At 36.9% G+C, this 18206-nt stretch overlaps 1 protein-coding gene across 18 annotated transcripts in view; it reads right to left on the bottom strand.

The window, feature by feature from the left end:
• Positions 1 to 18206, bottom strand: part of NRXN1 (neurexin 1) — a 1155776-nt gene that overhangs the window by 712720 nt on the left and 424850 nt on the right. For 8 of the 18 annotated variants that reach the window (XM_065927354.1, XM_065927344.1, XM_065927346.1 and 5 more), the window contains 2 exons: positions 9644 to 9945; positions 6347 to 6508 (listed from right to left, as the gene is read on the bottom strand). In XM_065927354.1, the coding sequence (XP_065783426.1) occupies positions 6347 to 6508; positions 9644 to 9945 (464 nt within the window). Of the gene's footprint in view, positions 1 to 6346; positions 6509 to 7503; positions 7549 to 9643; positions 9946 to 16414; positions 16429 to 18206 lie in introns of all 18 variants that reach the window. The other 10 variants (XM_065927347.1, XM_065927352.1, XM_065927359.1 and 7 more) reach the window with 3 other exon arrangements.

Raw genomic sequence — 18206 nt, 5'->3', positions numbered from 1 at the left:
ACAATCTATTACAGCAGAAGACTTGAAACACATTTCAGTAATTCCACGATCTGAAAGAAATTAAGCAGGGCTTATAATAAATCAGGTTAATAGTACGTAAGAATTTGTCAAATTCTTTGACATCTTCACATACTCCATCTTGCTTTCTCGTTAAAGTTTAAAAAGCAAACTGCCATCTTCTGTGTTTTAAATCAGATGGAGAAAATTTATTTTCTTTCTAGACCAGAACTTTTGCCCAATGCTGTAAATCAATGTGCCTCCTCTGCAGCTAAGGCTAAACTAAGCTCTCTTACAAGTCACTAAACCACAAGCCTGCCTCTAGGAATGCAGCACTGAGACAAAGGGTGACTTCTGTTTCAGGAATTCCTATTTTCATACAGTCTATTATTTGGATGGCACTAGTAAGCATTAGTAAAATATCTCCTAAAATAGTTAAACTGAGGACATTCTGAAAAACACAATAAGGTAGAATTTAGTATCCTTAGTTATATAATTACATGGTGAGTAAAAATACATGGATATGTATGGAAAATGGCTATGAAGAAGTGAGATGGAAATGCAAAGGCAGTTCTCTTTTGAAAGGAATGAATGAGGCATGCAGAAAGGTTAACATAACTACACGGCAAAAATATAGATATATATAGACTGTGACAACATAATGGGAGAGGAAAGGCAGAAACTGTCTCAGGGATCAGGGACCCCAAGAAGGAAGAGTCTGGAGGAAATTAAAACCTGGGAGAACTGTGTTTAATCATCACTTTGGAGCTCCTATGAGGAAGTCCTCTCAGATAAGAAGTTCTCCCTCTTCCCAAGCTGTATGATGATCAACGAAGATCTCTTTACCCTCCAAAGTTTTCCTTGATGTCAAATTTCTCCAACAGATCAGACTTCTATTTCAAAATTGAAAAAATTACTTAAAATGAAAATAAGGATGCCATGGATTTTTGTTCTTACATGTAAATGATATGCACTCTACTCTCTGAGTCATAAGGAAATAAGAACAGGGTACCACAAAACCCACATTTGATGAGCTGGTTCTATCATAGAAGATAAACTGAGAAGCCTTCACAATCTTCTAAAGTTCTGTTGCCCTCCCAGAAGGACAGGAATTAAGAGGCATTTGCATGAAGGAACTATTGAACCTTTTTTCCCAGTAATGATACTGGTACACTGCATGAACTATAGCAAGGCCACTGCAAATGGCAGAGGGGACCATGCTGCTCACATGAACGTATTAACTATTTTTTTCACATGGATGAAAATGCTTTCATAAGAGGATATTTTCTGAACCTCATCCACCTCACAGCCTCTTCTAAATTTTTACTGTGAAAAGTTTCTCAGTGTAATTAAAGGCTGCAAAGATCTAATTAGGTTGATGAAATTTTCAGTAGGGATTTGACTCCCCCTAGCATTTCAATTATTTATTTATTTTTCTAGCATCCTTTCTTAGGCTTATCCCAAGCAACTTGTAGCGGTAGCATTCTAAATTTTCTTACTCAGGCAATGTCTCCACTCACACAATGTATTTTAAGACCTTCAGCAAGGACACAGAGCTAAAAACAAACTTCAAATAAAGCATTCCAAGTCATTTTATTGAACACAATCCTTTCCTTCCTCGTTGACTTCATCCTAACAAACTATGTTGAGTAATTTTCACTCTGCAGGAGGGAAATAGGTGTTTCAAAGCATTATGAAGGCACAAAGGGACTAAGAAATGCATAATAGCAGAAGGAGATTCTGAGGCAAGATTAATAAGGAGCAGCATGAGCCTTCCTTGTAAGTTATTTACTGCAGAAGCCCTCATGGCCAAAATACTGCAGTAGAAGCACATGTTAGTAAGTTTCCCACCATCGTGGAATATTAAAACACAAATGAGCAAAAACCTCTAATGAGCACCTTAGGAATCAACAGTGATACTTTTACACACACACACACACACACACACACACACACACAGAGCTTTCCTAGGAGTCTAAGGTGAATGGGTAGGACTATAGGTGTCCTCAAATAGACTCCATCTCACCTAGACACCATGATTTAACTTTCTACAGAATCTTCTGAATCTCTCTATTGTTGGAGCAATCACTCAAAAACTGGCTGCTGGAAAAACTAAATTTAATTTTAAATGATCTTTTTAAGCAACATATATTTCAAGTTTTAGTCAATAGCATAAAGGATGCAAAGAATACAAACAATCCCTCAGCCTAAGCATGACGAGTATTGCTTTGATAAAAATCAGATTTTTTTTTAAAAAGTGTATTTTCACAGACCTATCACCCTCCAGGAATTTCATAGATGTGGGCTGGTATATGGGTAATTTATTATTTATAATTCTTATTCTAACTTCTCAAATTTATATTCCTGAAAGTCGTTTTCAGTGACCTCAAACATTTCTCCAAAGTCTTTTCGATTTATGATGAAAATACAAACTTTTTTAAAAAAACTACTTTGATCCTCTTATCATAAATTCTTGGCCATTCAAAGCTCCTTCTTGGTTTGAACAAAGCAATATATGAAGTTCAGGTTAGACTTTGCTAAATTATGCTGAGATAATTTATTTTAAAATTTGTTAATCACTAAAAGATAAATTTCTTAATGAAGTTGGATGCTCCCCATGCAAACCGAGTCTCATTTCAAAAAAGCATTATCAAATGCCATATAGGTAAAGCCCTAACTTCTAGCTACTTCTAATAAACACTAGATTATGGGTTGTTGTAATTTTTTTTTTTTACTTTAATTTTCCAAGAATAGAGATGTGAATTAGCGAGAGTGGTAGGCCATCTCTAGTTTTGAGATCTTGAGTGCCACTGTTCATAATGAAACAGAACCAGTGATACAAGTATTATGTTTTATTTGACAATATTCTGTGCTCTAATCCTGTTACCCCTTCATTATTTTAAGGTGGAACAAATAACCTCTAGGTCTGTTTCCCTATTTTCAAGATAAGGAGGCTGGACTTGGAAAGTGACTTCCAGGATTCTTCCTGTTTCAACACTCCAAAATTTCTTCTATGATTTCAGACATGGTATTATTAGTATCTCCTCCAGGACTGGTTATCCTAAGCGGGATCACATACTAGACTGAAAATAAAAATGTTATGAGTCATAGATAAAATCATAATTAAGGTTTTACATAATATTCTACAGGGCAGAAAGCCCACGATAGAGTTAAGGAAGGCTCATATGGGCTTAAAAGAGATGGGGTGAGAATGAATGTGGGTATGTTTCTCTTATCAGCAACTCTACAAAGCTCACCTACCTGAGATAAAGTGATGTAGCTCAAAGCCTATGATACTCTGTCACAATTTCATCTCTGAAGTAGGAAGAACAGAGCATTCTAAACAGATACTTAGACTTGGAAGGAGACTAGGAACCATCCAAAATCTGACCAAGCAAAGTGTGCTATGAGCTGATCATGCCCATATCCTTCCATACTAGTGTGTCAGGAGGAAATAAAGTGTAAGAGATTACACATTAATAAAACACTGGCAGGACTTGCTCTAAACACATATCCTGGTCTGTGGAGGAAGAGATGTAGGAAGTACCCTATCAGTAAGGCTGATATCTATCCTAGACCTACAGAAACAGTAACACAAGTAAATCCACGTTGTTTGGACTCAGTAGATGAAGTTGCACAGAAAACCACCTGAGCGGGTTTTGTGGTTAAAGACTAATTAAAAAGATAAGCACAAAATACATTAGCAACAAGGATATAGCACGGGGAATTATAGCCATTATTTTGTAATAACCGATAATGGAGTATGGGGCTTCCCAGGTTGCCCAGTGGTAATGAATCCACCTGCTGAGCAGAAGACATGTAGGAGGCTCAGGTTCGATCCCTGGGTTGGGAAGATCCCCTGGAGAAAAAAAAAATGGCAACCCACTCCAGTATTCTTGCCTGGGAAATCCCATGGACAGAGAAGCCTGGTGGGCTATAGTCCATGGGGTCACAGAAGAGGTGGGTATGATTTGGTGACTAAAACAACAATAATGGAGTGTAATCTGCAAAAAAAAAAAAACTGAATCACTACGTTGTATTTGAAACTAATATAAAATTGCAAATCGACTATAATTAAAAAACAAGATGAGTTGTAAAGTGTATCAACTACTCATTAACACAAAGATATTAACGTAAAATATAGCTCAATCTGAAACTGTAATTTTAGATTAAGGCAATCCATTGAAGACTCGGGTTCGATCCCTGGGTCGGGAAGATCCCCTGGAAAAGGAAATGGCAACCCACTTCAGTACTCTTGCTTGGAAAATCCCATGGACAGAGGAGCCTGGTAGGCTATAGTACATGGGGTCACGAAGAGTCAGACACGACTGAACGACTTTATTTACTTTTTGAAGACTCATACATACAGGAAGGTGCCTGTGCCAAACTGAAATGTCAGAAGGTGATGAGGCACAGTTGAATCTGGGTGATCACTGCAGAAGCTCTCATGTTTTTACAAGGATACCCAGAAGGGCTCTTTAGCTAGATTTCAGTTTCCACTAAACATCCTTGGATTTCCTTTCCTTTTCACAGTCATTAGCAAGACTAACTCACCAAAGAGGCTGATGATAGATTGGAGAGATCACAGTAAAAATGGCAGAATGATGTAGATGGTTAGGGTTATGATTCTGCCCCCACTCCAACTCCCATCTCCAAAAGAGAGATTCAGGCATCATTTTGTGAAATCTAAGTATGTTTTCACCATGCTTCTTCCCAGCTTGAAGTGCGTTCTCCATCCCCAGCATCAACAAATCATAATTATCCCTCAAGATGCTCACATTCTATCCTTCTCTGGGTCTTCCTCGTCTACTAGATCCCCATTCATTCACTCTCATTCATATTCAAATGGGTATAATAGTACCACGCAATTGAATACCTCACTCCTCACAGTCTATACTACATTTCTGAAAGTTGTTTTCTTTTTGTAAAAATTTTGAGGGTTTACACACAAATATTTCTGTTAGGACACTGTATATTATGGTGGCTAAGGGTACACAAAACAGACTGCCATGATTTAGACTTTAAAATTTGTTAGCTGTGAGACCTTTGCTCAAGGAACTTACCTGTGCCAAACCTTAGTTTCCTTGCCCCCAAAATGCAGATAATTACTACTTATATTGTGGAGATCCCTAAAAAGCTCTTAGGATTGCATCAGGTGCAAAATAAGAGTTCAGAAAATGCCTATTATTATAACAATGATAACTATTAAGATTTTATTATGCTCACAGAGCTTAGTGCAGTCTTAGGTCATGTTACATATTTGTAAAAATTAAAAGGTCTTTTCTGAGAGACAATCGATCCCTACCACAAAGCACAAAATATTTCTTAGGACTCTTCTATACACATTCACATACTAGGCAATGCAATACCCAGTATATTTATATAAATGGAAAACAGGTCAGGATAATTTAAGCACCGATAGCTCTTCACTGATTCTTACCTGAATTGAGTTTGATTAGAATATTTTCTTTAAAATAAACCAAAGCACATCACTGCTTACCAGCAACATCTATGGCTAATCAATAACAAATTCAAGGTTATTAAATTTTATATTTTATGGGTCTGTACCATTAAACTACAGACATATAATGCAAAAGGAACTTCTGGTTCTAGTAGCCAAAAGAAATTCGGTTGTACCTGAATGGAAACAGGCAGCTTTTATGGAAAAATATTCATACAAGTCAAAACCCTAGGATATTCCTGATTTTTTTCTTCTCATATCCCAACAAGTTCTAATACTATCAAAAGTTACAATCAACAATGACAGTTGAGAATGAGGAATGAAATTCTTGATATCTTTTAGTCTGAAAGCTTCATTCAGGTGAACATCAAGTTAACTTATTAGCTCACAAATGAAACATCTTTACTTCCTTCAGAACATAGTTAAAATATAGGAACAAAGTTTAGTTTGTCATTCAGATTCATTTTGTGCTTGTTGAACTTGGTCTCTTTTAGCCAATTTTTTTTCCTTCTTTTTTCCTGTAATGCTCAAATAAGTCACCACTGAATATATAACACCTAAGACATCTGTAGAGATGAGCAAGGTGTTTGGCTTAACTCTAAATTATTTCTTTATGTCTGACTTCCTGTTATAGCGAATATGACTGCCCATGCACATCCTAACTGTGAATTACTTATAGACTATAAAGATGAGGAACTTAATTCCCTGATAATGTTCTATGAGCTTCCCCCATACCTCCAAACCTATAAAAACCACAGTGGAATATTGACTTTAAGGGTGTGCCCTTTGACACCACAAACATCAGGTCTTCAGCAAAGGTGCTTTGAGTCCGGATCTGAAATGATGAGATCATGAATTAGAAATGATTCTGGTGAGAGTGATATTTACCTCTTTGAGACAACCCATAAAGTTGTTACTGACTGGTGACCCCGGAAGGTCTGCTGTGCTGGGACTGCCTCCGACATAGAAAAAGTCATCAGACCCCAGCATGGTATAATCTTCTTGCGTGTAGCCCGTTGTGGTAAGAATCCCATCCACTGATATTGTCACCTAGATAACAAAGCACAGGGAAAGGACACGCTATACTCAGACCTACATCCTCTAATCCTGGGATATGCCTGTGTTGTGTTTTGTTTTGTTTTATTTTTTTCATTTTGCTTTTTGCTTTTTTTTTTTTTTTTTGGTTTTTATTTTTAGACCTATGGCGGAACCCATTTTCATGTCTGTTTGAGGTTTATTCTTGGATTCTATTCAACTAGCCCTAAGAGGTCTAAGCTAGTTAGAGAGTTAACTGGTTATCGAACTAGTGTCAGCATCGTCCCTATGGCAACTCAAAAGTTATTTAGCAGACACAAAAATGGTGTTAGTAAAATGCTTCCTAGGTTAGTTTTGCTGGTGTACATATTAGTAAAGTTTAGTCGTCTGTTATTAACTAATCACACGTGCACCTTGTTGACAGAGAAGGCGCAAGCTCTTTCCAGCAACGTCACTGTTTGCACTGTTGAGCAGCAGGAGTCAGCATGCAAGTGCCTGCGTCCATGCCAAAGGGGGTGGGGGCGCAAAGCAACCAGTGGAAGCGGCGCTGATGTGCACATGCGGGAGGGACAGGACAGTTCCGAAAGGAAAGGAAACAGGGCGAACCAAAGGAAAACACACAACTGCTCATGAGGAGGGCAAGATGAGTGGGTGTGGCATCTCCAGCATTCCCAGATCAAGGGTGCATGCCATGCGTCATGAATGGTTTGAGGCTGGCTGAGCTTGCGGTCACTCGGGCCAGCCACCATTTGGTCTTATCCCGTGTTAAACCACAGCTGGATGCAAAACGTTCGAGACGTTAACGATGCCCCTACAGGTGAGTTGGAAACCAGAAGTTGACAGGGACAGGTAAAAAATAAGAAGGTCAACAACAGATGAAAAGAAGGAGGTCAAAGTAAGCAGAAGAGTACCAACCGCAGTTCCTCTTTTGTTAATGATGTCTACAGTTAAAAGAAAGAAAGAAAACACACGGCAAACCCAAAATAAGAAACAATTAGAATGATATCTACCGAACAATGTAGTTTGTTTACCATAGCGTGTCCAATGCCTGAGTGCTTTGTGGAGAAGGGGGGAGAAAGGAAATTAAAAACTGTGAACAAAATAACGATCGTTACTTAAAAAATATGATGGTCTCTACCATGTTAGTACATTTTTTGATTCAGGTAACGGTTAGTAGAATGAAACATTCCATGAATGACATGTTAGTTATTAAGCATGTTAGTAACATAGAAAAAGGGCAAAAAAATTTTACAAGAAAAAAGCAGACTAACAAATAGGCCTCCCACAGAGGTAATATTTTTCCTGCCAGTATTGTTCGTAACTTGCTATGAGACAGAAACAGACACATGGCAATGCTCCTTTGTCTCCCTGCGTACATCTGACAGACATTCAAAAAGCCTAAAAGGGACTCAAAGGCCTGAAGCTCGTCAGCTGACCACTGCCACCTTCTGCCCAGAAGGGGTCCCTCCCCCGCCCTGGCCCACCCAGCCCCTGCAGATTCACAGGAATTGGTTGTCATTGCCCTACTCCTCAATTTTACAGCATACAAGGACTCCTCCTCAACTCCAAAACTTCCTTCGGCCATATTGATGGACTTTAGGATCACAGTTTACTGCAATGAAACAAAGCAAAGATCCTGACACACAGAATGAGTAGAATGGGTTTGTGTTTAATCTGTCCTGCCACACATGCACCCGGCCGTATAACTGCAGTTTCCTCGGAGCTAGCAATTCGCAGCTTGGTTTGAAACCTGAGCAAAGGCAAATCTAGAAAGTGGGCTCCTCAAGCCCCACCCTTCCTTCTGTGCTTCTCCCAAATGAGCCTTCGGCCTCTTGGTGAGAATCTGAGGGAAAAATAAAAAGGGAAAACCAAAGAGACACACGTATAAGAAGTCTGTGGTCTACAGCGACCCTGATGGTGGGAAACTATCCCCCAGGGCAGGTGGGAACATGCAGGGCTCCTCCCGTGACACTAAGGCCTCTGAAAGGTCTTGGAGGGTCTCAGGAACCCTTTACTTCTACTCCTCTGCCTCAGCTAGACTAACCCTGCACTCCTAAAATTCCTGGTTGCTTCTCTAGCTTGGACAGTTTAAGCCTTTCAGAAGCGGGAGAGAAAAGGTTAGTCAGTTAACAGCTCAGAAAGAGAGGGCTCTTTTAGTAAAGGAAAACCAGAGACAATCCGGTCATTCTGCAACTGTTCAGAGAAACAACAAATATGTTAAGGATATTAGTTTGAGATCAGCATGTACTGCAGAAAAATTAGTCACTGTCAACACTTTACAAAATGGTACATTGTAATATCATAAAATTTCAAATAGTAACCAAAACTTATCATATTCAATATATAAGGACAATCTATTCATTTTCATCTGAATATATATATATATATATATACTGTAATAATATGTCTCAGTTAAAAGCATACAGTATATGGGGACCCATAGATAGACTGAAAAAATGGTATTTTTCTAATATGTAGACACTTGGAAGAATTTTTTAAAAATATAATCAAATAGAAATGGGCATTTAGAAGATGAACTGGTCTCTGCAGAGACATCTGGGGCTTAACATAAGTGTCTGTGCTAAAAAAGAAAAATATCTTCATAAATGGATTCTTTAGGAGATGTGGAAATCCCCAAAGTCATTTTCCCCCTTCAGAGGCTTTTTCTGTCCTCATTTCAGAGATTGGGCTGGGGAGGAAGTAGGGATCGACACAATCCTGAATCACAAACACATTGTTTGATTTTTCTTTTTTTTTAACTACAAAAAAGGAACTGTGATTTAATGATCCCAATGTACATGCTTCCAAATGATCACCATGAAAACTATAATTTAAAATCAAAGAAACAAAAAACCAAAAACACAACAGAATCACACACGTCACAGGAAGGGCAGGTCTCAGGGATGACCTTGCAGCCCTCTGGGAAACTGTCACATGTTGATGAGTCAAAACAGCCTTTGGGCCCCTGGAACTTTCTAGATATGCCCCTGCTCAAGTATGGCAGGAAGATTTATCTCAGAAGAAGAAAAAGCTAATTTGTAAGCGACTCTGAGGAGCCCTATCTCATGTTGTTAGGGTTTGCAAATACCACACAAACACAGCTGTAGCGAGAAACAAAGCCAGTTACTCTCTTATCCACTGCGCTGTTACCTGACGCAGATTCCTGGTGACTTTCACATCATGCCAGGCATTATCATTAAACTTTCCATTCACGGGCTCCACTAGCGCTTCAAAGGCCCCTGATCCCAAATTAATGACCAGAGAGACAGCTCCATTTTTCAGGGCGAGATTGACATAATCGGCTGATTTCCCGGTGTGAAGCATCAGTCCATTCCTCTGAAGGGTTTTAAAGGACAGAGTTATTTCATCGCTGCTGCTTTGAATGGGGTTTTGAGACAAGTCGTAGCAGAAGTATTCCGATCCCTTGAAAGTGGCAATATATTCTTCTTTTCCTGGAGGAAAACAGATACACACATGCATAAGTAAAGAAAATATACTATGCAAATTACCAAATCTTAACAGAAACAATCACTAATCGGCCCCCAGATTAACTCTTTGTCTAGTTAACATTCATGACAAGAGCCTTGTCAGAGTTAAACAGCACTGTGAAAAAGTGAAAGGGTTGGTTGATCAGTCGTGTTCAACTCTTTGTGAACCTGTGGACAGAGGCTCCTCTGTCCGTGGCATTCAGGCAAGAATACTGGAGTGGGTTGCCATTCCCCAACAATACTGTAGGTGGCAGCATATTTTTAAGAAATGTCAGCTACTGGGCCATCAACTGCAATAGCTAAATCTGACATTCTTGAAAATTCAATTAATTTTTAAGTATCACTACAAGAGCTCTGATCAGAGCAAGTAGCTCTGTGCTATCTCCAGGGCATGAGTCAGGTACCATAAATACATATTGGATGGTTCTACTCTGCTGGCAACAATGGATTCCAAAGTGTTTGCAACATTCTCTCCACCCAACTGAGGTTATTTTAATTTTCAGTGAGGTATTTATATTCAAAGATCTTCTCAGTGAAGAGCCAAATATTTCCACCATTGAGAAACCATAACAAATTATCAGGTGAGGGGAAAGTAAAGAAGCAAAATAACAGAATTTGGTCTGGGAGTGAATAGATTTCTTATAGAGCAAATGAATTTTTTTGCTCCCTGGGTGGAGGGGATAGTGATAGAAGGTCTAATGGCAGAAGCTCGATTATTTGTTCATTCTCTGATCTCACCAAGCAGATGTCAAGACTGGCTTTTATGAGACTGGTAAGAATTTCAGCACATTCTCAGGGGAATAGCATGTAAATGTGGTCTCAACATTTTCTATATTTCTCAGTCTTCTCCACATTTATTTAGGGGTAACAACGTGGATCCCACAAAATGTTAAATCAAACAGAAATGGTGGCTATTTGGAAAGAGCAGTCTTTTCCCACTAATTAAGTCAGTTTAATCAAAGGAAAAGTAGAAGCCAAAATCTCCCTCAACTCTCTAGGCAGTGATGGCATTGTACCAAGAAAAATGAGACCGTATGGTCTGGACTCAGCTTCCAATAAACTATAAACATAGAGTTACAAGTGGTACTAGAGAATCTGTTTCACTGCTAATATAGCATCTCTACTTTGCCCACTGGAGGGTTCATGTACCAACAGGGGTCTCACTTTTATCTTTATCCTGGCAATAGGATTTTAACTCAGCACTACTTGCATTCAGTAGACATATAAGTCATGTCTTTGCATTGGAGCTTAAATCAAGGTCTCAGGTCATCAAGGTCCAATGGCCTGACTCTCTGGATACAGAAAGCATCGTAACCAATACAGGCAGTCAAGGCACTGAGTAAGATAGTGAGCACCTAAGAACTTTCACAAGAGAGTGAACCCTTGAGGAAGAGTTATTACCATTAGTGAACCATTAGTGAAGACTAGTGGTCAGGCCAAATTCACTACAGTCTAGTCAGAGTCATAGCAATGACAGCTCGATCCATACTAAAGGGTCCCTTCCCTTCACATACTCAAATTATTAGCTGAAATCCACAAGTGTAAGCCCGGTGCTAGTCTTCAGCGATAGTGGAGGGACCAACACTGACCTAATCCCTTTCTCTGAAAGTCTACAGGTTAGGTGTTTGCTTCTCAGGTCAGTTCAATATGGCAAATGGCTTGATATTGGGGGCCAGCACAACTAAATATTTATGATATAATGAAGGGGAAAAAAAAAACATAGGCTAAAGTATGAATTTAGATCCTAGCGGGCCACGTGTTAACTGTATTGGGGGGCAATTATGCATCTTTTAAAATTTCAATTTTTAAACATGGTTAGTGATATCAGTCTCTCACGATATAATGAGATTATGCTGTACAGACATCTGGGAAAGTTGGTGGGCACTAGAAATGGTAGACGTCTTCCTTGTAACCTAACTAATGTAATAAATATGATAAATGATCTAAAACAAATAGCATATGCCATACTTCATTATGAAATCTAGAAAACTCTCTTTAAGATCAGTTATAGAACAAGATGCCCGCTATCAACATACTGTGCTTCAAGTCCTAGCTAATGTAGGAAGAAAAGAAAAACTTAAGAGCATTATCAAGAGTACAAGTGGAAAAAAAAAATCACATTAGGAAATATAATTGTACAATTGAAGGACCAAAAGTATCTTCAAAATCTATTAGGTTTAAGATACTTCAAAAAGATTGCAGGGTTCTATGAACTGGGGAAAACTGATTTTTTAAACATATAAACAGATTGATAGATTAGGTAAAATTCCAACAAAAATATCAATGATTTTTTTTTTTTTAAGCAAATGTGAAAAGCTGCTTGTATAAATTCTATGGGAAAACAAAGAGCCCAAAATAGCCAAGATAGATCAGAGAAAGAAGATTAAGGAAGTTTCCTGTGTAAAGATGAACCACTATTAGAAAATTGTGATTATGAAGATAATTCATTAGGATAGACAAAAAGAGAGAATAAAGATAATAGTCAAACTAAAAATAATCTTATGCATATATGAAAATGATTTATGTCATCAGGCATTGCAAAACAGTGAGAATAGTACAGATTAGTCAATAAGTGGTGTTGGGACAACAGATTAACTACATGAATAAAGTGAAATTGAATATTTACATTATTTTGTTTACAAAAATCAATTCTCCATGGACTAAAAAGATAAATTAGTGAGGTAAACCTGTAACTTTTTGCTAAGACAAGAAATTATGATATGGAGGTATGGAAGGATTTATTAAACAGGCATAAAAAGACATAAAATATTGACCTATTCAACTGCATTAAAATTAAGAACACCTGTTTATCAATAATACCATAAAGAGAGTAAGAATCTAAATTAAGTTGGCAGAAAATACTTTCATACCATATTAATCTGCAAAGGAATACAATACAGGATTTGCAAAGCATTCTGATAAATCAGTTTGGAAAAAAAAGATGAAAAATGGGAAAATTGGCAAAATATGTTTGGATACAACTGAACAACAACAATTTCACAGAAAAACCGGTAATACTATAAGAATAAGTAAAAAGATGTTCAATTCTTTGAGTCTTCAGGGAAAAGCAAAACTCAAATTCACAATTCATTTTGCAGCCATGAAATCAACAAAAATTGACAAGATAGAAAAACTCCAGGTTTTATAAAAGCTATGGAAAAACAGTCATTGTTATCCAATGCTAATTAGTCAGAGTGCTGGTGAGTTTAAAATCGACCAACTGCAATAAACACTGTTTGGCCTTGTGCTACCCCATGGGAACATCACTTTATAAAGGTACTGGTCTTTAGAAAATGGTTACCATAATCAATAAAAATAACATTCCCAATTTCTTTCAATCCATTACTCTCTCTTCACTGCTCTGATCATTTGATGAGTAATAGGAACATGGAGCCAAGAGAATTCAAGGAATAGGGAGCCAAGAGAATTCTGGCTCATATCCATATACATACATCAGATATGGTGAGATTTACTTATCTGAAAGGGATATTTGCAAACTTTTCATCCCCAGAATACGCAGAAGAGGTCTCTGAACCAAAGGAAGTTTTAGAGATCGTCTAGCCGGAGTTTTTAGTTTATATCATTGGGAAAGTGACTCCATTTAAACATGGAGTTTAAATGACTGTCAAATTCAGAAAATGCCAGTCACAGAAGAGGACTTGAATTCAGCCTACTACCCTTAAATACTAAATAACAGAGACTGGGTCCTTGAAGAGACTTGTTGCTAGTTAAGAGGCTGTAGCATTTTATCCAACAGACTTCACATCATTCCAAATATGATTTATGCAAAATAAATCCAGATAATGTGGCAGAGCCAAAGGAAAAGTTCTAAATATTAGAGTTCGTAGTTCACTAGATGGAAATCTGTGAAGTTATATGAATGTCAATGACATTTCACACTGTCATATTCCTATTACTCAAAAATGAAAATATATCACTCCATTTATGTTGTTTAAAACAAAATTAAGATAATTTAAATTTTCATTAAATGTAACCATGTAGTTTTGGAAGATTTCACCCTGAAGAATATATCTTTACGTCAAAAAGTCATAAGTGAGACATGAATCTAAGCAGGGAAATATTTTTTTTATGTTCTTTTTCAAGAAAGAATTTGTTTACCATATGAGAATATGTAAGTCATTCAATTTTCTTTAAGAGGACTATAATTCATCCTTGTCACCATACTGTATTTATCATTAAGTTCTGTGCTATTTCAAATGCAAATACCAAGTAGCACAGTAAAGAGTTATTCATGCTTTCCTGTTGAACAATTAGATAGGGTCTACATCCATTTTAAAAGATAAGATCCAAATATCTTATGCATTTCTAATATGCTCTAAAATAATAAACATCAAAAAGAAATTCGATTCACAACTACAGGAAAAGATGCTCAACTTTGTTAGAATTCAGAGAAATGCAAACTAAACCATAATAAAATACCAATACATTACACTACAATGAATAAAAAAAAAAAGTGAAAAAGACAGAATGTACCAAGTGTTAGGATGTGGAGCAACTAGAACTCTTATGTATTTCTGGTGAGAACTGCTTTTTTGAAATTAGCAGTATCTTTATTTATTTTTTTTTTTTTTCCTATTATCTGGACAAGTTTATTTATTTATTTTTTTTTAATTAATTTATTTTTTTTAAATATTATTTTATTAGTTGGAGGCCAATCACTTCACAACATTTCAGTGGGTTTTGTCATACATTGACATGAATCAGCCATATAGTTACACGTATTCCCCATCCCGATCCCCCCTCCCACCTCCCTCTCCACCCGACTCCTCAGGGTCCTCCCAGTGCACCAGGCCCGAGCACTTGACTCATGCATCCCACCTGGGCTGGTGGTCTGTTTCACCATAGATAATATATATGCTGTTCTTTCAAAACATCCCACCCTCACGTTCTCCCCCCAGAGTTCAAAAGTCTGTTCTGTACTTCTGTGTCTCTTTTTCTGTTTTGCATATAGGGTTATCAGCAGTATCTTTAAAAAGCTAAATTTGCCTATCTTACGACCCACGAATCTCCCCTTATAAGTATACATCCAACAAAATGAACACAAGATCATCAGAACGACACACGAGAATGTTTACAGCAACACTCTGCATAATAACCTCAAACTAACGGTACTTAAACGCCAATCAATAGTAGAATGGATAAATAAATTGGGGTATAATTATAGAATATTCTATTAAACAGCAAAGAGACTATAAGGTCTATAACCACATGCACAAATATGGATAAATTTCATAATGATAACATTGAGTGAAAAAAAAAAAAAGAAGCCAGACAAAAGAGAAGATACTTATGATTTTATTTATATTAAAAAAATAAAACTAAATCTCTACTGTTGTAAGTCAAGGTACTGACTGCCTTTGGTAGAAATGAAGGGGAAACTAGTTAGGAGGACATTGGGGGTACCAGCAACGTTCTGTTCTTAATTTGGATTTTCTTATATGTGTGATCAGAGTGCAAACATTCATATAGCTATACACTAATGATACGTGCACTTCCTAGCATTTATATTTCAAAAAATAATTTAAATTCATAATCTAGATGACTGAGAACAAAATAAATTCACCTGATAAAATTTTTTCTTCCTGATTAATAGGGTGATATGAGCAAGACATTACTTTATTAATAGTACTTTTATTAGTAAAAATAAAAATAACAACAATAGTAACAATACTAACTATGCATCACTTTAAGACTTTTCTATGTTTATCAGTATCCCTTAATACCATTTGCTCTCCAGAGCAACCTCACAAGATTTAGAAAATATATATAAGCTGCATGGATATAATTATAATTGTTTGAGGGACCATACTCCAAATGTGCTGATTAATGGATCACTGTTGAGATGAAGGGCGTGTCTACTACTCATCATAGAAATACTATGACAGAATTAGAGAAACATTTAAAAAATAAACTGCTCAAAAACTTGATTTATTTTTCTAATATTCTATATTCATTAGCTTTCTGTTATAAACAATTGGAGAAAGAGATATCTATCTAATGGGTGCCACTGGATTTTAATCCTCACCAATTTTCAACTCTCTTATGACTTACACAAAAATACACAGTTCTTGCTCATCTAGTTTTCTGAAGGAAAGTTCAATGAAAAAAATCTAAATTGTATAAAATCTGAGTTCTATTCTGAGGTCTAAAATCATTCAACTGAACAAGGAAGAATATGTAGAAAACAAGACTTCCCAGACATGCCAGATAAAACAAAGAAAGCTAAATCTAGAGGATTTAGAACATGAATCAAAGTGTGAGAGACAGAAGTCGCTCAGTCATTTCCAACTCTTTGCGACCCTATGGACCGTAGCTGACCAGGCTCCTCCGTCCATGGGATTCTCCAGGCAAGAATCCTGGAGTGGGGTGCCATTCCCTTCTCCGGGGGATCTTCCTGATACAAGGACTGAACCTGGGTCTCCCACACTGCAGGCAGATTCTTTACCATCTGAGCCATCGGGAAACCCCAAAGTGTGAGGGAGACACCCAAAAAAGCTCAGGGAAGCATGGGTTACATTCATAGAAGTTCTTAGAAGAGGGATGGGATGGTCTTTGGGTGGCTCATGCCTACTATCACACTCCAATTTAGACAAGCTGGAATTTATTGGATATATGTTGAGATGATAAAAGGCTTCTACATTATAGAAGGTAGTGTCAAAAACCCTCTAAAGAAAAATTTAGAAGATACAGGACAGAACCTTCAAACATCAGGAAGGATGTTCCCTAGAGGAGCAATTCCATTTTGCAGCAAATCAGGGGTGTGAATAGAATCAAAGCATAAAAGCTATGAGAAAATATATCTCAAAATAATAGACTTTATAAGAGAGCTATCCAGAGGTGGAACATTTCATTTGGTAGAAAACAAATTTCTCATCACAGAAAGGACTTAAACATAACCGAAACTTAACTGGATATGGCAGATGGTGTTCAACCTTTGGATGGTGAGTTGAACAAACGGATCCTTTTCAACAGCAAGAATTACTGATTTCTACTTTAGAGAGTAGAATATTCAACAAAAAGAAAAAAAAAAAAGGTTACATGACTTCCCGAGTTCACGCACAAATTGATTGTCGGAGCAGTGCCCCTTCCCATTGCTTATGCTTTGGGTAAAGTTGTACTAATTTTACCCCATGTTGCCACAACTTTCAAGTTCACTGACCTTCTTTACTAAGTGAAGGACCTTCAAGGAAATGACCCTAGTTCCTAAGGCAAAGATATCTATGGTCAGAGAGAAGTCTTACTATTCCCACTTACATGGAGAATGTCAGGCTATTTTCTGAAGGCAAGAATCTGACCTACATTATTGTTCTCGATTATCTTGCTTTTCATATACACAATCCCAAATCGCACAGGTTTATAAGGTTTCACTATACCTTAAAATATATTCTAAGGTTGTGTTCAACACAAACCTTGAACTAAAATCAACACATTAAAAAAAAAAAAGTGAACAAAAACTGACATTTGAGTAAGACACTTGTTTCATTTGTTTTACTGCTCTAGAAGTCAAACACACAAGAATACCATGCCAAAAATATCCTTGACTAAACAAAGGTACACGCTATAAGTTTACATTATTAAATTAAATAACGACCCTGGCTGTCTCTGACTATGAAGATAAAGCAAGCTCAGAAAAATAGAAAAAGAAGGTCTGCCTATTGAACCACATCAGGTTAAATTCTCAGTTCCTAAGAAATGTAATAGAAAACAGAAGAGTTTTATTTGCCAAAATCCTTTGTAATTTATACATTAAAACAATCAATTGATCACTGTAAGGAAAAATAGCATTATTTTAAATGGAGAATAGTTCTTTATCTGGATTTTCTATATGAAGAAATGTTATAAATCATTCCAAAATTCCCCGATATGATTCAACCTACAGAAATTCTGTGGTTAGTTTCTATTGTTTGCAGCAAGAAAGAAAGCTTCATAAAATATTCATTATTCAAGGTTTTATTTCACTTCAGATACACCTCAAGGCAACCAATCCGGAAGTAAGTTGCCAAGTATCCATCAGATAACCCTAGAAAAAAAGGCACATTTTTAATGATGATATACGTGAAGTCATTAAATATGAAAGTGAAAGACTTAGATAGTATTTGACAAATGCTTTCATTTATTAGATGAAGAGAGTGAGGGCTGAACAGATAAAACCATGATCACATTAATTAGAGTAGAATCATAATATGTAAACCCCCCTTGTTTTC

This window comes from Muntiacus reevesi, chromosome 3, assembly GCF_963930625.1.
Source record: "Muntiacus reevesi chromosome 3, mMunRee1.1, whole genome shotgun sequence".
Classification (NCBI taxonomy): Eukaryota; Metazoa; Chordata; class Mammalia; order Artiodactyla; family Cervidae; genus Muntiacus; species Muntiacus reevesi.
Note: the sequence above shows the minus strand (reverse complement) of the source record. Positions and strands in the feature narration are given on the sequence as shown.